The sequence below is a fragment of the Megascapheus bottae genome, chromosome 3 (genome assembly GCF_031878675.1).
Source record: "Megascapheus bottae isolate mThoBot1 chromosome 3, mThoBot2.hap1, whole genome shotgun sequence".
NCBI classification, from domain to species: Eukaryota; Metazoa; Chordata; class Mammalia; order Rodentia; family Geomyidae; genus Megascapheus; species Megascapheus bottae.
In genome coordinates this window covers 79,094,471-79,113,349 of record NC_143511.1, presented here as the reverse complement: position 1 = coordinate 79,113,349, position 18,879 = coordinate 79,094,471, and the positions used below count along the sequence as shown (strand labels likewise).

The following is an 18,879-nucleotide window of genomic DNA, read 5'->3' as shown; positions in this document are numbered from 1 at the left end:
AGCACAGTGCTTGAGAAGATCTGCATGGGAAGATGGCGTGCTCACTGCAGTTCAGAGCGGAGGAGGAGAGGGAGGCGGTGCAGGGCTACAGTGGAGGGAGATGGCAGAAGAGGCCTGTTGTTCAAGAGAGGCATGTGAGTCTCTTGCTGCCAGAAACAAACAGGCAGAAACAGACCAGAGCTTTTTTGTGGTCCACAGCCTCTGCTGGCAGCAGGGCTTGCTGAGCAGGGGCTGGGCACAGTGCTACATCTCTTCAGTCTCATAAATCAGGAGAGGATGGTGAGTGAGGAAAACCAAATATATTTTGTGTTTTCAATTCAAAAAATAAATAAAGGACCCTCCAGTTCCATTATTGTAAAAAAGACATAGTTCACAATTTGGACTTGTTCTTTGTGCATACATTATAGTACAGTTTTGTGTTTCATTTTCTTCAGTTGTCCTGATGTTATGGCATTGTCTGCCATCTTAGCCTCACTGGTTGGAAAGTTCCTGTTTCAGGTGATTTGCTTTTTAACAAATTGCATATTGAGGGTCCTTGTGCGCAATCTTTTTCTGAGTCTAGGCTAGTTTCCCTTACAGTATATTCTCATATGTATAATTACTAGGTCAAAGGACAGTTATAGATTTGCAATAAACATAACACTTATTTTCAGATACTTTCCCACAACAGCTTCTAATTTTAAAAGGGACAGAAATAGTTTGGGGTTCCTAGCAGAGTTTTTCCTGTTTCTTTGCATTGCTTCCTCTGCAGCAATGGAAAGAGAGATGCAAGCCCCTACCTTCTTATCCTTACTTGCTGGTTGTTACTTGTTGGTAAGGAGAATTTAATGGGGAATTGCCATATGAAGGGACGTTCAGGGTATGTCAGGGTGGTGAGCGTGGGCAGCATGACGTGAGCAGTCTGGGGACCTCCCATTACTAGGTGATGCAGTATGTTGAGAGGCATGGTGCTAGGATGCTATGTGGCAGCAGGAACTGGCTACAGCTGCTATTCCTGGCCTGATGGTTTGTTGTCATTCTTAGATAGCTAGAAGATTGAGACTACACTTTGTTTTGGAGAGAAAACATGGATATAGGAGCACAATTTAATAGAGCTCAGATATGTATAGAGTCATCATGTTGAACAAGAAATAGATCATGTGTGACTGCAGTGGACAGTAGTGGTGCACACACAGAGGGCGCTGTTTGACTATGCTTTATCCTACAGGATAAAGTATATCTTTATCCTACAGGATAAAGTATATCTTGTCACACTAGATCTAATCTCATTAAGAGGAGCTTTGTATCAGTTCAACTTCATAAGTTGTCATGAGTTTTCCATGACTTATAAATCCCTTGGTACTGTGCCTGTCCTGTAGTAGGTATTCATTAAAACACAGCTGTTCTTTTTTGTTTAGTAAGTAGCAGACAACTGGCTCCACATAGTTGCCTTAACACCCGGGCAGTAGGTACTTGTAAAGTGCAAGTGATGTACAGATTTTCTGGGATCTTGGAAGGCTGCAGGTTTTGTTTCTGTAGCTGGCCTGGATGGCCTTCAGGTCTGACAAGCTCAAGGTCAGACTGCTTTACTGCCCTGAGGGTCTTGCTTTGAGTAGCAAGAGCAGAGGGAGCCCTGAGAACTTTTTGGCTCCAGTTCATATCCTGAGTACGTCTTTATTCATTTCTTATTCTTTAAGCAGTATTTTCAGGGGCAGCAGGTGCTGATGGGGAAACTGAGGATAGGCATGGTGCTGCTGTGTCTACTGTGTCACAGAGACTGGTGCCCAGCCTATCCTGGGATATTAGTTACTCCACAGGGAGGAACCTGAGGTACAGCAGAGCCAGAGAGAGCCAGAGGGGCAGCAGGGACCCCCGAGCCAGTAGGCAGAGTGCACTTCTGTGGAGGGAGAGTGTGCCACATCGTCAGAGCACAGGAAAGAAAGACAAACAGCAGCATTTCCCATGAGTCACATGCCTGGCAGGTTCAGGAGAGTGAGAGGACAGGGCGAGCAGTGAGGGAAATGAAGGAGGGACAGCGGGCACAGGGATGAATGGTCAAGTTTGCCTGGGCACTATGGCTCACAGCTCTCTGTGGGAGCTTGTGCTTTTACCTTTGAAAATGGTTAAGTCATACTTAGCACGAGGGGCGTTTCTATGCCTAAATCATGTGATCTGCCCCCGGCTGGAAACTGAGAGCTCATTTTGATTTTGAGCAGCATCAGCAGAGGTAAGAAGAAGAGGTCAGTGTTTGTTTCAGTGTCCAGTAGTGAGGTGCCTGTGGCCCTGGAAAGGCAGAATGATTTAGATGCTTTGCTGGCTTCCACTTGGAACTGTGTGTGGGAGGAGCTGCTTTTCCAGTCCACAGTCCTAGGCGGGGCTTCTGCACGCTTCCTGTCTCACCTCAAGTGGATTTTATCTCCTGGACCGGGAAGTCTTCAAGACCTCCATGGGTAATTCGTGGACACAAAGGACTTGTTGCAGTGACACTTTCTAGCAGCTTGGAGAGGGACAGAGCTCAATGACCAGGTTGCTGGGGACTTAAGACCTTAAAGAAAAAATGCTCAGAGAGGTTTGGGTAGTACAGCACTTTCCTGCTTTGCACAAGGTCCTGGGTTTGATTCCTAGCACTGCAAGAAAATAAAATAAAACCAAAAAGATGAGAGAAACTTTCCCCTAACATTATATTATGAAAAGTGTAGATTTAACAGAATTTTAGGTCAAACATCCACCTTTTAGCACCCCCCCCCCAGTTGTGGGGTGTCAGCTCAGGGTATGTGCACTGTCTCTGAGCTCTTTTGCTCAGGACTAGTGCTTTGCTTCTTTGAGCCACAGCTCCACTTCCAGTTCTTGTGTGGTTAATTAATGGTAAGAGTCTCATAGGAACTTTTCTGCCCAGGCTGGCTTTGAACCATAGTCTACAGATTGCAGCTTCCTGAGTAGTAAGATTACAGATGTGAGCCCCCAGCCATATACTTAGTTTTTAAAATTAAATTATTTTTAATGGATACATTAAAATTGATGACAGCAGTGGCAGCTTCTGTACCATTCTTAAGCTAGATCGAGATGGTGCCCAGAGCTTCATCTGCAATGGATTCGTCCTTGATCAGAACCTTGCCATCCAGGACCATCTGTGGGGTGGTACCTGGGCCTCTAACAAAAGATTAGTTACCAGAGCCATGTACCCCCAGCCCTGCCTCTCCTTGTCTCCCCTCCTTCCCTGAGGAGAGAGCGCCACTACCAGCCTAAGCCAGGAAGAACCAGAGAATACAGAGGAATGAATATCATTTCTGGGGAAAAGAGCCCCCCCTCCAAAAGGTTGGCATCATAGTCACCACCTGTGGGAAGGGACCTTGAACCTCACCATCTGTGGCCCTCAAGAGTCATCACTTCCTTCCATCACCACAGTTACGTAGCACTCCCAGGAAGAAGATGGTCCAGCTGCCAAGAGGGCTCAGGTGGACAATGGTCCTTGGAGGAAAATGATGAGGGGCAGACACACATCTTGTCTTGGGACACCAGAGAAGAAACAGGTGGACCAGAGCCTTTTGGTGCCATGTGACTCATCTTGGAGGTAGCAGACAAAGAAAAGGCCCCCTAAAACATTCTACCTTCACCTCCCAAGTAGCTAGGATTACAGTTGTGCACGATCACACACGGGTACTTTCCTATTTCTGAGGTGGACTCTCACTAACTTTTTGTCTGGGCTGGCCTCACATCACAGTCTTTCTGTCTGTACTAAGTAGCTGGGATAACAGATGTATACCATCACACCTAGTTTGTGTTAGACTTTCATATAAATGTAATTATGCAGTATTCTCTTTTATATAACCTTTTTACACTCAGCATGTACCATTCATCCATGGTACATAAATCCATAGTTCCTCTTCGAATATCTTATTGCTGCGTGCATGCGTGTGTGTGTGTGTGTGTGTGTCTGTGTGTCTGTGTGTCTGTGTGTCTGTGTGTGTCTGTGTCTATCTGTGCATATACAGTTTATTCATTCTGCTGTCAGTATACACTTGGGTAAAGATAAGTGAACATTCACACAGTAGGCTTTGTGTGGACATGCATTATTTTCCTTGGTTAAATGTCTTGGAGTAGAATTCTTGAGTCACATTTAATAAGAAATGGCCCCTGCTTTGTTTCTGCCTGCTATTATTATACGCAGGTTGAGAAAGGAGGAAAATGATCATTTTTCTCAAGTGGTTTATTATGTTTATACTTTTAACAATGATTTTGATAAGTCCTAGTTGGTCTGTTTCACTTGAGAATGTTTTAATAACAAGGGAAGGAGCCAGTAAAGAGGATTACCATGTGTGGAAGCATTGTGCATGTCTGCTGTGCTCAGTCCCTTACAGGGCTGGGAGGATGGGCATTGGTTCTCTTTGATCCTGACTCACACTGGCATGTGATAGGTTGCATATGTTCTGACCCTTAGACCTTTCTATAAAATGACATTCTAAAGTTGTTTTACTTTTCTTCTAACAAAAACAAGATTTTTTTTTTCCCCAAGAAGATCAGAAGAATTTGAACTGGGCTGGGAGAGTTGTGGGTGTAATTGACTGAACCTTGGAACTCATAGAATCAGACTGTTGATATCAAACCATAGCTATCTCCTATGTACAGCTGACCCACATCCTGTGGCTTTAACCTGCCCAGTGCAGAACTAACTACTTCTGTGGCACGGTGAGGTTTGGAAACAGCTTTGTCCCCATTCCTTGGCATGGCAACCCTTACAGCTAGTTTTTATTTGGTTAATCAAGATGTCTCATGACTAGAATTTTTGCTGTTATGGAAAGCTGAGATCCTGCTAGCTTGAGAACTTTATATTGTCTGTTCTGAAGAAGGTAGAAAGCCGTAAGAAGTGTTGCGATTTATGCTTCTTTAAAGCATTTGAGATTTATGCAGTCACTGTAAATAACTGTCCTTCATTTCTAAAAGCATCAAGTTATCATCAGGCAAAGCCTGATACTCTTCTCATTAGCCATGAGGACTTTTTGTCAGCAAAATGGCAGCGTTGCTAGGACTGTCCATCTCTGATGTGTGACAGTCTAACAAGAGGTTTATGCCCTGGGCTAAATAAGGGGAAGTGATGAATAAATTGGGCACACCATAAATTTCATTTATTGCCTTTTTTTTGCTGTTTGATATTTTCAATTCCATCAAAAGCTATTTTCCAAAATCTTGTTACTTTTATATAATCCGAAAGTGGATTTAGCAAAGGCAGAAATGGCAGCAGCAGAACAGACTGCGTATTCAATTTACAGCTGTGCAGAAAGACCACACCAGGGCCAGGGAAGTGCTGTTAGTTATTTCTTGGGAAATCTTGTCCTTAAATTATGCTTGATCCCAGGCAGCTGTGTGTGATTTGCTAGAACCAGCGACTCTAACTTTGTTTAATTTTTATTTCCTGGCTTTGGCATTTTGTTTCTTTCTGCCTCTTTTGTTGTTGTTGTTTGTGTTTTTATTCTACATTTTGGAAAAAAGACATCATTGATGTTCTCATGCATATTCACGCTGCACACTTTTTTTGGAGTTGCATTTTCACACCATTCCATGCTCTACATAGCTTCTGGCTAGTAAAGACGAGGACACGATCAAAATGGAAGAGAATGGCGAGATCCATTTCCAGAGTGACCAACGATTGCAGCAGAGCAATGAGGTAGGAACATGGCAGCTCACTTATATTCCGTGTGTTCCTCTCAATGCCCAGCCCATCTCCTGTCTGTAATGGGTCCAGTGGGTGTTTGCTTATTCCATCTGTATTGAGTACTTGTTATGCCAGTGGGAGTCAGAAGTCATGAAACATGAGAAGGAATATAGTTGCAAATAAAAATATGGTGGTTGTAAACTAATAGGGATTGGATATTGGATTAGGACAGATGTTTTGCTATGTAACCAGCCTGTGCATTTTATTCACTGAAAACAGGCCTGTGATTATCCCGGGCACCAAGTAAGTCAGTGACAGAGATGGCACAAGAACCCTTGTGTGTATACAGGGGACACCAATGGAGTCGGACAGGTCTCTGAAGCCACCTGATCTTGAAGCAATGTGGATATCATCTGGACATCCAGCCCCATAGAATGCTATTCAAGTTGCATTGCTATTAAACATTTGTAGTTAACAGAGTTCAGAAACATGAAGAACTTAATGATGGAGGCAGCAGAAGCTGGGGGTACCAGTTTGGCATTTTGGGTCTTCAGTATGCTCGAGTTCATTGAGTCCTGAATTGGAGATGCTAAAATATCAACAATTTTGGAGAGTAAAGCAAGGGGAAATGAAGGCTTTAATGAGATACACCTGATTTTGAGCCTTGGCTGTGACACCAGTGTCTCTGACACCAGTGTCTCTGACCTTGTTTACCCCTCTGTTAACTTGTAAGTGTGAGTTTCCTATCAGTAGTGATAGTAACATTTCCATTTAGGATTATTTTGCTATTTAAATAGAAAGGCAGGTAATAAGTGCTCAATAAATGATTAATAACTATTTTTAGGATTATATTCTAGATTTTTCTTTCTTGTGCTTATTGGTGGACTTAATAACTAGATTGGGGGCAAACAAGGCCCTATAAATAACCACTCATTTATGTGGGTCTTGTCTTCCATTTAACAAATCTTAATCATCTTCCCAGTGTGGAAAGATCGTGGTGATGGCTGGTGTGTATATCACTAACAGTAATGAAATCAAGATGAGTTATTTATAGCTCTGTAGATGAAATTTATAGCTTAGGATAAAAGAGAGAAAATGCTAATTGTAACACTTGAGAACATGCCCAGAACAAGCCTGAACGGATGCCTCCTGGTGTCCCCCCTTTGGGATCCCAGTGACCAAAGAAGGTGGGTTCACAATAACACCTCTGAAGGGACTGAGCACTCCACCATTCTTAGCAAAGCCACTAATTAGTACAGAGCTCCTGAGTAACATAGCTTTCTATATGTAATAAAGAAGATAAATTAGAAATATGTAATAAATGTTCACAGCATTGTTGATTACATGAATGTCACACCTGTCTTCTCTCTGCCACCCTGGTCATGTGGCTTGAACTCTGGGTATGGGCACTTTCCCTGAACATTTCAGCTCAAGGCTAGTGCTCTACCACTTTGAGCCACAGCGCCACTTCTGTTTTTTTAGTAGTTAAATGAAGATGAGGGTCTCATGGACTTTCATACCCAGGCTGGCTTTGAACTGTGACCCTCAGATCTCAGCCTCCTGAGTAGCTAGGATTACAGATGTGAGCTACTAGTACCCAGCAATTTCCTACTTTTCTTAGGAATCATTTTTAAGGAGAGGGCTGTAGGGTAGGAGACTACATGTCCACAGTGCATCTGTAGCTAGTCAGATTCTTACTCTGACTCTGTTATCTTTCACTCAGAATCAAATAAGGAAGTAGCATACTATCCCATTACATAGGTGAGGAAACTGAGGGTGACAAGTGATACAAATGCCTCTTCTGCCTTACAGTGAACTTGTGTGCCTGTACTCCCACAGTCCCCTGCTCTTTTCCCTTTGTTTCATTTACTTTTACTTATTTACCCTCTTCTCTTACCTCCCTTTCCTCTCCCCCTATATCCTTTTCCTCTTTTGTATTTGTTTGACCAAATACTGTTATTTGCAGGTAGCAGAGGACCATGCTAAAGGAGGCTGCAAAAATGGATATTTAAGGCACATGGACACCAATATTTTAGACTACGATGGAGTCCTCAAGCCTGGCCACCTTGGGGACCAGCACCTAGAAGAACTCCTAGGACTGCTTATGCCTTTCTTCCACGAGAAAACCTCATTGCTGCTGGAATCCAGGTAGATGTGGGTCTAGGTGTCACTCTGCCTCTCTGGCTTACGGGAAGAACACGTTCATTTTGCTAAATGCTTTTAGGTGTACTGTGCATTGTACCTGAGAGAGCCCTTGAAATGGCTTGGAAAGAATCTTGTCAGTCGTGCAATTAAGTAATTAGGCTATGTGCTGGGAAGGGACTTCAGCAATGCCTCACACCAGGCCCATTATGGAGGGGTGGGGGGAAAAGGGGAGCGGGAAGAGGGAGAGAGAGAGAGAACGTGCTTTCCTGGAGAATTAGTCCTGAGAGTCCTGGGAAGACCTGGAGTCAGGAAGGAGAGGAGACAGCCCTCCTGGAATCTTCCATTTCTGCAGTGGCTTAGAAATAATATTGTAGAGGTGCTTCTGCTATTTTATGTTAAATTTGAACTAGAATTCTCATATCTACTGGGATTCATTCCCACGTGAGTAAATACTACAAGTTGTTTTCCTTGAAACAAAAACCAAGAAACATTCAGTACATTTGTATTTTGTAAATGAATCCTTTATGAGCCATTTCTCTCCTTTCAGATTCTTTTTCGTCCACTCATGACAACTGCTTGAGCTTGGCAGCTATGCAAGTTTTGTGCCTTTATTCCCGAGTGCCTACTTTGTCTGACCACTTCTCAGGGTTGCTATGAGGGCCAAGAAAAACATGTCTAGTTTGTAGTGGTTCTCTTGTAGTTTTGTTTGCTTGTTTGTTTGTTTCTCTACTGGTACAGATAGAGAACTATAGTCAGGAACTACTGCCATAACCCTTGGCAAGAGCCCAGCACTCTGGTACTTTGACATCAGGGGCTGAGCCTTGTAACTGTTTACTAGGTGGAAGGACTATGGAGACTTGCTGTGCCTGTGAACTCACCATGTCCAATCCTCCTCAGTCTGTTGCATGAGTACTCTTGGGGGGCCATGCTCGTGCTTATTCTGGTTTATTGTCGTGGGAAGTTAGGGGACCAGAGATGGTTCTCCAGAAGTGAAGGATTTCGTACACATTGGGATCCCTACCTTGTATCTGATGCAGAAGCCAGCACTGGAGAAATGTTGTCTTGGTGAAGTGAGGTAGAACTGGGGGAACAGTGTTACACTCATCCAGTGAAGAGTCCAGTGGGCAGGGTCTCAACTTGTGGAGCTCCAACCTACTTTCTTACAGGTGCTGAGAGACTCAGTCTTCCATATTTGTATTTTTAGATCTCTTAATTTTTAAAAAATTTAAACCTAGTTTTAAAAGAAAGTACTTTATAAACCAGTACTATAAGCATTCCCGTGACTCCTGTATCCAGTTACCTGGATACAGTTACCTTGCAGCTCTCTTTACTGTATGCTTTCTGCCTATTGCTGGCCAGTGCTGGTGTTAGAATAAATTTCCTCTGCCAGCCCTAACCCTTGGTTAGGTTTCAGCCTAACCCTTGGTTTCTGAGCACTGTGTTTCTACACTACTGACCCTGTCATGATGGGGTCATGGATCCCAGGGTGATATTGACGGCCCAACCTGTGCATGTGCTCTGGGCCAGGCACCAGCTAAAGGCTTCACATCCTGGTCCCATTGACTCTCATGACAGTGTTACATGCTTTGCCAATAATCTTACAAAGATGGGAGCTGGCATTTGGAAACTCAACATTCCCTTGCTATTTTTGATAGTGCTTGTTGGAGAATTTTCTGGGTGATGACATTCTTGTTGGTCAAGGAAATACTAGTCATCTGCCTAGAAAATTCCTTTAGTGTGGACATATTGTCATTGCACTGGAAAAAGCAGGTTTTAAATGGCTCTGGGTAAAAAGGGGACAAAAACATGAGAAGGGGTATCAAGGTTCAAGAAGTAATGCACCCATTACGTGACAAATGTAACTTGTAACAACTCTATACATTATCTTGACAATAAAATATAGAAAATTAAAAAAAGTAGCTCTGGGCTTCTGTCTGCTCTGTTTAGATCCTGTACCATCTCTCTGCCTCTTTGTTTTTTTATCTGTGAAGGATTGGTGTGTGTGTGGTGTGTGTGGTGTGTGTGTGATGATATTTATTTATCCCGTGAAGATCTTATAAGGAGATCTTATAAGAAGATCTTAAATGAGAGTATAGTTCACATCAGAGCCAAGTTAGGTCTTTGGACACTACTACTTAAATTGTGTCATCAATTATTCCCACCCTTTCCCATTTGCCCAGGTAAGACTCATGCCATGTGCAGTGAGTACAGTGGCTACAATGATTTGTGGCACTGTTAGTACTGTGCCTGTTTTGGGACTGCCTAGTGAATATCTCTCATGAACTTAGGCTCATGCCTTCCCCTTAGCTTTTTTTTTTTTTTTTTTTTTGCCAGTCCTGGGCTTGAGCTCAGGGCCTGAGCACTGTCCTTGGACTTTCTCAAGGCTAGAGCTCTACCACTTGAGCCTCGGCACCACTTCCGGCTTTTTTCTATATATGTGGTACCGAGGAATCGAACCCGGGTCTTCATGCATGCTAGGCAAGCACTTTAACCACTAGGCCAAACTCCCGGCCTCCCCTTAGCTTTTGATCTCTTCTACCTTCTAGCTATCTAGCCTAAGGCCTAGGGAGTTAGCAGTGTAGGCAGGTTTGGAGTAACTAGTTATACCTTTTCATCACTAGGATGGACTAGGACATGGATTATCTACTAGTTACATTTGCCTAGCTAATTGTCTTGTACTTTTCTGCCATAGCAACTCATTTGTTGAAGGTGGAGTGATGTCAGCTGACTGATGGTGAGGCATCAGCCGGCTAGTTTCTCCTCTGCTGCAGCATTTACCATATGTGGGATCTCCGGCCTTGTCTTTATATGCCTCCAGTCACTAGAGGACATGGCTCAGGATTCCACCATCTAAAGGTTTAAAGGTTTTAGTCCCCCTTTTTTTTTTTTTTTTTTTTTTTTAAGGATTTAGTCTTTATAGCCTAAAATTGAGTGTGATATTTGGTAGCTGAAAAATTATAAACATTTGAAAGGGAACCACCTGGGAGATGGCATGCTTATTTGAGATTTTTTTGAAAGGCTAATATAATTTTGAGCTCCAACTAATATAAGTAGAGAGGCCACATCCTAGGAGACCTGACTCTGCTCCTTGGGCATGGTTGATGGATAGGTAAGGTACCACTGGCATGTGACGCTGGCAGGGACTTCAGAGAGGTCAGCAGAGAAACCTCCAAGGGGACTGGCTCATTTAGGATGCAGTGGAGATGACTTGGCAAGTTCTTGAAAATAGATTGTGTATCTAAGACCTCACCATCTTTAGGACCTTGAATGGGAAGAGTCAGGTGATCTTGCTACACATTCAGGAGACAAGTCATTTTCAACTCATTTTGAAATGATTGCTCAGCGTGACACAGCTTCCTACTGCCACCTCTCTTCTTGGTCTATATACCTCATTGAGGAAAACAGAAGCAACTGAACTCCAGCTACTGCTTGCCTCTAAACCCTGCCTTTCCTACTGCTGGAATAGAAGAAATAGTCCTGAGTCTATCTAATACTAGCTCTTTCCTGTGGCTTAGTTTCTGTTCTCTTAGCTCCTTCTCTCTTTTGCAGTACTAGATTTTCTTTTCTTCTTATAGAAACATTTATTTATTTATTTATTTTATGTTTGTTGTTGGGGTAATATATAGAAGGGTTACAGTTTGCCAGGTAGTAGGTGTATTACTTCTCAAATATTGATACCCCTTCTCATGTTTTTGTTCCCATTTTCCTCTCCCAACCCCCTTCCAATCATCTTGTTTTCCCCCCTTCCCTTTCCTATTTCAAATAAATAAACAAATATACCAGGTAACAAAGTCAGATACCACAGTAATAATATGAGATTAACCAAAGGGCAAAAAAAGAGAAGAGAAATAACATAGTACATTAAGAACAACAATCACACAAGATAAAAACATTTATATAAGCAAAAAACATGACTTTATTCCCATCTGAAGGAAGATTTCTTGAAATAATAGTCTATATTTACTACATCCACTTTCTTCCTTATTCTCTCTCTATCCCATTCTAAGTGCTTTCATACTCTTCATTGTACTTCGCAAGTCAGCAAGTTTCCATATTCTGGAGTTCATTGGCCAGTATTTGGTCTTCGGCAACAGCTGGCTATTCTCTCTGGACTGTTTCTCTTTTGCCTTATTGGCCTGTCCTCATTCTTCTTTGCTGGACAGTGATGGTGTATCCCAGAGCCATGTTCTCAGCCCCTTTCTCTTCTCTGCCTTGCTACACTCTACCTTATTGCATTCTCTTTACAGTATACTGTATGACTCCAAGTAACACAACTAGCTCTGCTCTGGACATTTCCACATTAATCTGTCCAGAACTTAGCTCCTTGTTCTAACCAATTTCTCCCCAGATTGCTCTTATCTGTTAGTACCATTTCCATCTACCTGTTGTTGTAGGTTCCTCAGTTCTCATCACCAGTGAGTCCTCTGATTATACCTCCAACTTGCATTGCATATTCCACCCCTTCACATCTCTACTCCTGCCTTTTGATCCCCTCCCCCCCCTTGCCAGTCCTGGGCTTGCCTTCTTTCTTATCTTCCTACTTCCATTTCTGTCCCTGTACACTCTTCTCTATAGAGTAGCCAGTGCTCTTTTTAACACTCAGAGCAGGCCATATCTGTTCCATCCTTTATAAAACCCTCTAGTGGATTTCTCTTGTTCTTGGAGTAATATTAGAGGTTTGTGCTATATCTCTGTCTTCATCACCCATGACTCATTCACTGAGCCTCATCTACATGGATCTTCTTTCTTTACCACATGCATCCGATGTTCTCACCAATGGGCTTTGCTGGGCTGTTCCCTTTACCTGGAATGCATGTCCTTCAACAGTTAACTAGCCATGTCCCAGGGAGACAGCAGTTCTATAAAGATGTCTCTCCTCACTATTCCACTGAAAGGGAATCTACATTCCTTTGCTTTCTTTCTAGATTTCATCCATACTCTTTTTCCCTCCCATTCATAGTTCTTACCATTACCCGTTATCTTATTTATCATTAATATGCACATGGTCACCATCTAGCTGGCTTCCTGTCTGCCTCTCTGTCTCTCTCTCTGTCTCTCTCTCTTTCTGCCTCCCTCCCCCCCTTCTGTCTCCTCCCCCATCTCTCTTTCTTTCTCCACCCCCCCCCGCCCCCAGGACTCTCTGCCAGTCCTGGGCTTGTGCTCAGAGCCTGAGCACTGTCCTTGGATTTTCTCAAAGCTAGACCCCTACCACTTGAGCCACAGTACCACTTCTGGCTTTTTCTATGTATGTGGTACAGAGGAATCGAACCCCGGTCTTTGTGCATGCTAGGCAAGCACTCTACCACTAGGCTAAACTCCTGGCTCGAGTTAGTGCTTCTTTAGAATCAGAATGTTCTGGATTTTAATCTTTACTCTGCCACTTTGCTAGGGGAGTAGGGGTAGTGGGAGAGTTGGGCATGGTGGGAATCCTCAATCTCTGGGAGCCCTTTTCTTCCTCCATAAAATAAGGTTAATAATAGTTCCCATATCAGTCTGAGTGAGGAGACAGTGTATTTAAAGGACCTGGCTCGCTGGGAGTTTGGCCTAGTGGGGGTTAAAGTGCTTGCCTAGCATGCACGAAGACCCAGGTTCGATTCCTTGGTAACACATATATAGAAAAAAGCCGAAAGTGGTGCTGAGGCTCAAATGGTAGAGCTCTAGCCTTGAGAAAGTTGGAGGACAGTGCTCAGGTCCTGAGCTCAAGCCCAGGACTGGCAAAAAAAGAAAAAAGGGGACCTGGCACATGGTACGTCTTAGTACATGTCAGTGCCTTTTCTTATAACTTCTGCCTAGTATAGGTGCCCAGGAAAGGCAGAGAAACACCATTTGAGCCTCTGACAAGACCCATGGACCAAATCATCCCAAAGATCCTGATTACAGTGACAGCTTAATGAGTCCACTATTGAGATTTCCAGCAGAGTCACACTTAGCTGTTTTATTTAATAGCACTACCACTTTAGTGTATGGCACTGGCCTTCTTTACCACAATTTATTACCCATTTGTAAAGTCTTTCTCCTGAGCTTTATTGTGTGTTGTTTGGTGGTGAGTAACAGTCCTCCTTTGGATAGCCAAATAGCAATTGTCATTATTTCTTACCTATATTAAAGAGGGAAAGGGGAGGACATTTAGTTTAACATTTCCTGATATTTGGAATGCCAGAGATATTTTTAAAGTGTGGTTGTGCTGTTTAGATGATGTTACATTAAAAGTAAGCAATGTGCCATACATTTTCATTTTAGCTTAAAATTTTTTGTGAAATCCCATTTTGGTCTTCTGTAGTTGTTTAATTTGAATTTAGTTTACTCTGCTCTTGATCTGGACCGATCTAGATATGAGAAGAGTAGCAGAGGGACACAGCAGAGGAAATAAACATGGATACTGTCATTTCCTGTGGTCATGAAGATCCGAGGGAGGGGAGGCCAGGATTTGTGAAATTGGACTTAGTAGCATCTTGCCTGTCTCACAAGGTTTCTTGAAACAAGATGGGAAGAAGGAACTAAAGGAAGAAGGCAACAATAAGTAATGTAATAAAGACTGATCCTGTTCCTTCTATTTACTGGCTGGGTGGCCTTACCCTGGCCTACATTCTTCTATAAGGAAATGACTGCTTTCCAGCTGCCTTCTGCTGGGAGCCTGCCCCTTCCAAGCCTGTCCCTGTAATTTCTTTGTCTTAACTTCACCACTTCCTTGTTTTTCCTTATGAATCTGTTTTCTTCCTTTACCTTTGGATGATTTTGAAATCTTTTTGATTTCTGTTTTCTTAAGTGTGAATTCTCTCATTTCTTGGATTTTCCCTTTTTTGTAAATTGTTTTTTTAGATAACTATAGATGGGGTCTTGATGTAACATGCTGGTTTCTGTGTACAGTGCATATAGTCCTTCCATCGTTCTCCCCCACATACCCCATCCCCCCCTGTCTCCACACATTTCCCAGTTCAGTTTTCGCTTACGTACATTGAGTACTACGACTGTATTCATCCCTTGTTTCTCTTTCCATTCACCTGCCTCCCATCTTTAGTCTATGCCCTTCAGTCAAGGCATGCTTCAGCTTTCTGGTCTTGAATTTTTTTTTTTGGTCCGTTTTTGTCGGTCATAGGGTTTGGACTCTGGACCTGGGTGTTGTCCATGATCTCTTCAGCTCAAGGCTACTGCACTATCCCTTTGAGCCTCAGTGCCACTTCAGCATCTTTAGTGCCTAGTCTGGCTTTGAACTGCCATCCTCAGATCTCAGCCTCCTGGGTAGCTAGGATTACAGACATGAGCCATGTACAAGTACATGAGACATGTTCAAGTTTGCTTTGCTTATGTTCACAATCACTAACCTTACTTTCCTGACTCTGTTGTTATTTTAAATTTGTAAATTTGAATTAAATTTGCAATTTTAAAATTGCCTTACCTTGGCCATCTAAGGTCTTAGGAAGAGACATTTAGCTGGTTGTTCTTATATCCTGGGGATTGAATTTCTGTGTCTATTCTCTCTTCATTTGCCTTCACTCTAGGTTTGTCTCCTCTCTTTCTCATGTTTGGATACTTACATGTACCTTGACTTGCCGCCTTGTAGCAGACCTTGAGGCATTCTTTAGTGGCATTGTCTTGCTGTCCTTGCTGGGATTAGACCTCGCCATGCTGTGTAATACTTCATCTTCCCCAGCCAGGCTTCCCAGCTTCCTCCTTTCTCCATACATCGATGGCTCTGGTCATTGTGCTGTCCATGCACAGCTGTCCCATCCTCTCCCCCAGTTAGCCGCCCTCTACTTCAGAAGCTCCCTCTGACATTCTCCCTGCAACCCCAGTTTGGACACTGCATTGTTACCCTGGAACCCTCCCAAACCTCTTGACATTCCTGGCTTTAAGGCCAGTCTAAGTCATGCTGGTGGTTTTGGGCCCAGAGACCAAACTTACAAAGGAGATTTCAGAAAGATCCCATAAGGCACCATCCAGGTTTTCATGTATTGGCTTAGTTTTGAGTCCTTGGAAGGTAGAGTCTGAGATATGTACATGGTCAATTTGTTTGGGATGTGGCATTAGGCAATGTGAAGGAAGGCTCAGGAAGCATAGGATAGGGAGGAAGCCAATACAGTTAGGATGTACAGTTAGGATTGGTCTCGTGGCTACTCACGGCATCTGGGACCCCACCCTGGGTAATGGAGCCTGGGACATTGACTCCACAGTGCTCTCTTCACTGAGATATTCTTCCTGCTTCTGTTAGAGGTCTCAGCTTTCCCATACTTCCACAGTGCTTTGTTGGCTTGCTCCTCCCTCCCTCCTTCCCTCCCTCCCTCCCTCCCTCCCTTCCTTCTTCCCACCCTCCCTTCCTTCTTCCCACCCTCCCTTCCTTACTCCCACCCTCCCTTCCTTACTCCCTCCCTCTATCTTTCTACATCTCTGTTCTGGTATTCAGGTGGAAGCAGGACACCATAATTTTTTTTAGTAGGTTCTCAACCCCTTGAGTCATACCTCAGTTACTTTGCTTTTAGTTTGTTTATGAGACAGAATCTTATGCTAGCATTCCCCCAGGCCAACCTTGAACTACAATCCTCCTATTTCTGACTTCCAGGGAGCTGGGATTACAGGGATATCCTGCCAGACTCAAGCTTTTACTTATTACTTATTTAATTTTTAACATTTATTTGCAGTCTTGGGTATCAAACCTGGGGCCTTCCTTGTGCTAAGTGAATGTCCCACCCTCAGCTATTTGTATCTACCTTCTAAGCCAATGTGCTTTGTGCTATACCTGCACATGAGTTAATGAGGCATCCTTCCATATTTACTTAGTAGCTATTATGTACTGCAGTGGCCCTGGTCACCTATGGATGAGCCAGCGTGCATAGTTCTTCCAAATCTACACTTCCCCAAATGTAAATGGGTAGGGCTGTAATGCATGGGGTAGGGCAGTACACCTTGTGATCCTACTACCTTCTGCCTTGGCCAACCTGCACTCCATATCCATGTGGCCCACTCACTGGGTGTGTACCTTGTGTCATGTTCTACCCTTCTTCATGACATAGCCCCGTTTGAGGACTGAGGTACTTGGGAGCATTTGTTGTGTTGTTTGGGGTCTTACTCTTTTCAGGTGGTAGAATCCAGACAGGAGTCTATGGGGAAATCCTGGGAAGGAGGTGGTAGCAGGAAGCTTATCATCTCATTTCTTCCTTTGGAGAAACAGGCCAGACCTTCTGAAAGCTCTACGAGAACTGCTTCTCGGGCGGGTATGCTTGGCAGAGCAGGAAGCTTCTGGAGAACACGTTGCTGGTAAAACAGAGAAGATGCTCAAGAAAATAGCTGTTCAGCTGAGAGGAGAACTTGGGCATTCTGCCCCATCCAGCCCCTTTGCCAAGCCACACAACGGACTGGAGTCCCCTGGCAGGGCCCAGCTAATAAAGACAGGCGGAGTGGAGAGGACGAAGCTGAAAGATGCCTCAGTGCAGACCTTGACTGTGGAGGAAGACCCCTACAGGGCCATACATATGGGGCAGAAACAGGCTTGGGAAGAGATGGTGACAGATGCCATGTTCAGCACTGAGCCCCAGCCAGAGAACTTGTGTGGGATGCCAAGGCTGCAGACCACTCTCCTCTCCTTCCCCTGTGTGACCAACAAAGTAAGTCGAGATATATTTAATAAAGTCTTTATTTTACAGAAACAGAAGACTTAAAAAATCACCTCCAATGCCACTACTTTCTCATGCAGAAAGAGACTCTTGTGTCTCCTTTGTCTGTACTACTCCTGGCCTCTTATCTGGAGATGTATGTCCTTTCTTTTTTTTTTGCCAGTCCTGGGCTTGAGCTCAGGGCTTGAGCACTGTCCTTGGACTTTCTCAAGGCTAGCACTCTACCACTTGAGCTTCAGCACCACTTCCAGCTTTTTGCTATGTATGTGGGGTACTGAGGAATCGAACCTGGGTCTTTGTGCATGCTAGGCAAGCACTCTACTACTAGGCCAAACTCGCGGCCCGATGCATGTCCTTTCTAACCATGACCCTCCGTCTCTCTCCCCTGCCCCATCCCTGCCCCTGCCCTCTGGTTCTGTTTTTGTTGTTGCTGTCAGTACTGGGGATTGAAGGAAGGCAAACATTTCTTCCACTGAGGTAAATCTCCAATATTGGGGCTCCTGTATTTAATCATGCCACTTTTCTTTCTTCAGAAGAAAAACCCTCATGGGGTCCTGTTCCTATGTCATGTATAGCTCGGTCTTTCACATTTTGTATGAGAGACATGTTTCCCCATGGTAACTGCCTTAGCATTCCTTTGTGAGAGAATGTGCCCAAATCCACACAGGGTTCACCTACTGAAGACACTTCCTTCTACAAGATGCAATAAAATAGTAATAACCCCACTTTAGAGTAGGAGTTTAGTGAGAACCTAGATTTTATTTAGGAGGACTTTTATGGTAGAGAGATATTCCGAGGGCTTTGTCTGTTTGAAGTAAAGTCCTGAGTGCTCATGGCTGGCCAGAAGTGAATGGGGTGCCCACTGCATAGCTGTACCGATTCCCTGGTCATTTCCCTCCAGCCTGGGGGACCTGAAATGGTGTGTGTCTGTGTGTGGAGGGGGGTTCCTGTGATTATGTGCATGTTGATTTCCCTTCAGTTCAGGTTTTCCCCCTAAGCTTTTCTACAAAGATAATCAAATATGCCAGGTGGTTCAAAAGCAGACAACTCTTGATTTTACTAATGTAGTAGTTCTTTTGGGAGGAGGGGCTGGGTTGAGAACCAGTGTCAGGGAGATACATTCTGTGGGAAGGAAATGGGTTCTGTTTCTAATAGAGTTCCATGGAAGGCTGGGAGATTCTTGTTTCCAATGGCTGTTTTGTAGTACACATTGCTTCATAGCAGCAGAATGGAAAATTAAGTTTATTTTCTGACCACTAAATTACTGCTTTTGTGCATACCAAAGAGAGTTAGATATATCATTAGCAAAATTGCTTTTGATTGTTTTAAATTATGTGACCAAACTGTAATTTCCAGAAAAGGGTTTTCTAAAGATATCAGTAGAGACCCCGAAAAAAATACACTGCCATTATATTAATGGTACTCAAAATGCAAATTTGTGCAATTTGGTTGGAATAGAAGTGCTCTCATTTGCCCCAACTACTTTAATTCATACCT

General features: G+C 43.6%; 1 protein-coding gene across 10 annotated transcripts in view; it reads left to right on the top strand.

The window, feature by feature from the left end:
- The window catches only part of Cdk5rap2 (CDK5 regulatory subunit associated protein 2), a 177,919-nt gene that overhangs the window by 99,754 nt on the left and 59,286 nt on the right, over nt 1-18,879 (top strand). For 4 of the 10 annotated variants that reach the window (XM_090330524.1, XM_090330519.1, XM_090330521.1 and 1 more), the window contains 3 exons: nt 5,549-5,641; nt 7,596-7,777; nt 16,935-17,373. In XM_090330524.1, the coding sequence (XP_090186650.1) occupies nt 5,549-5,641; nt 7,596-7,777; nt 16,935-17,373 (714 nt within the window). The remainder of the gene's footprint in view (nt 1-5,548; nt 5,642-7,595; nt 7,778-16,934; nt 17,374-18,879) is intronic. The other 6 variants (XM_090330520.1, XM_090330526.1, XM_090330523.1 and 3 more) reach the window with 3 other exon arrangements.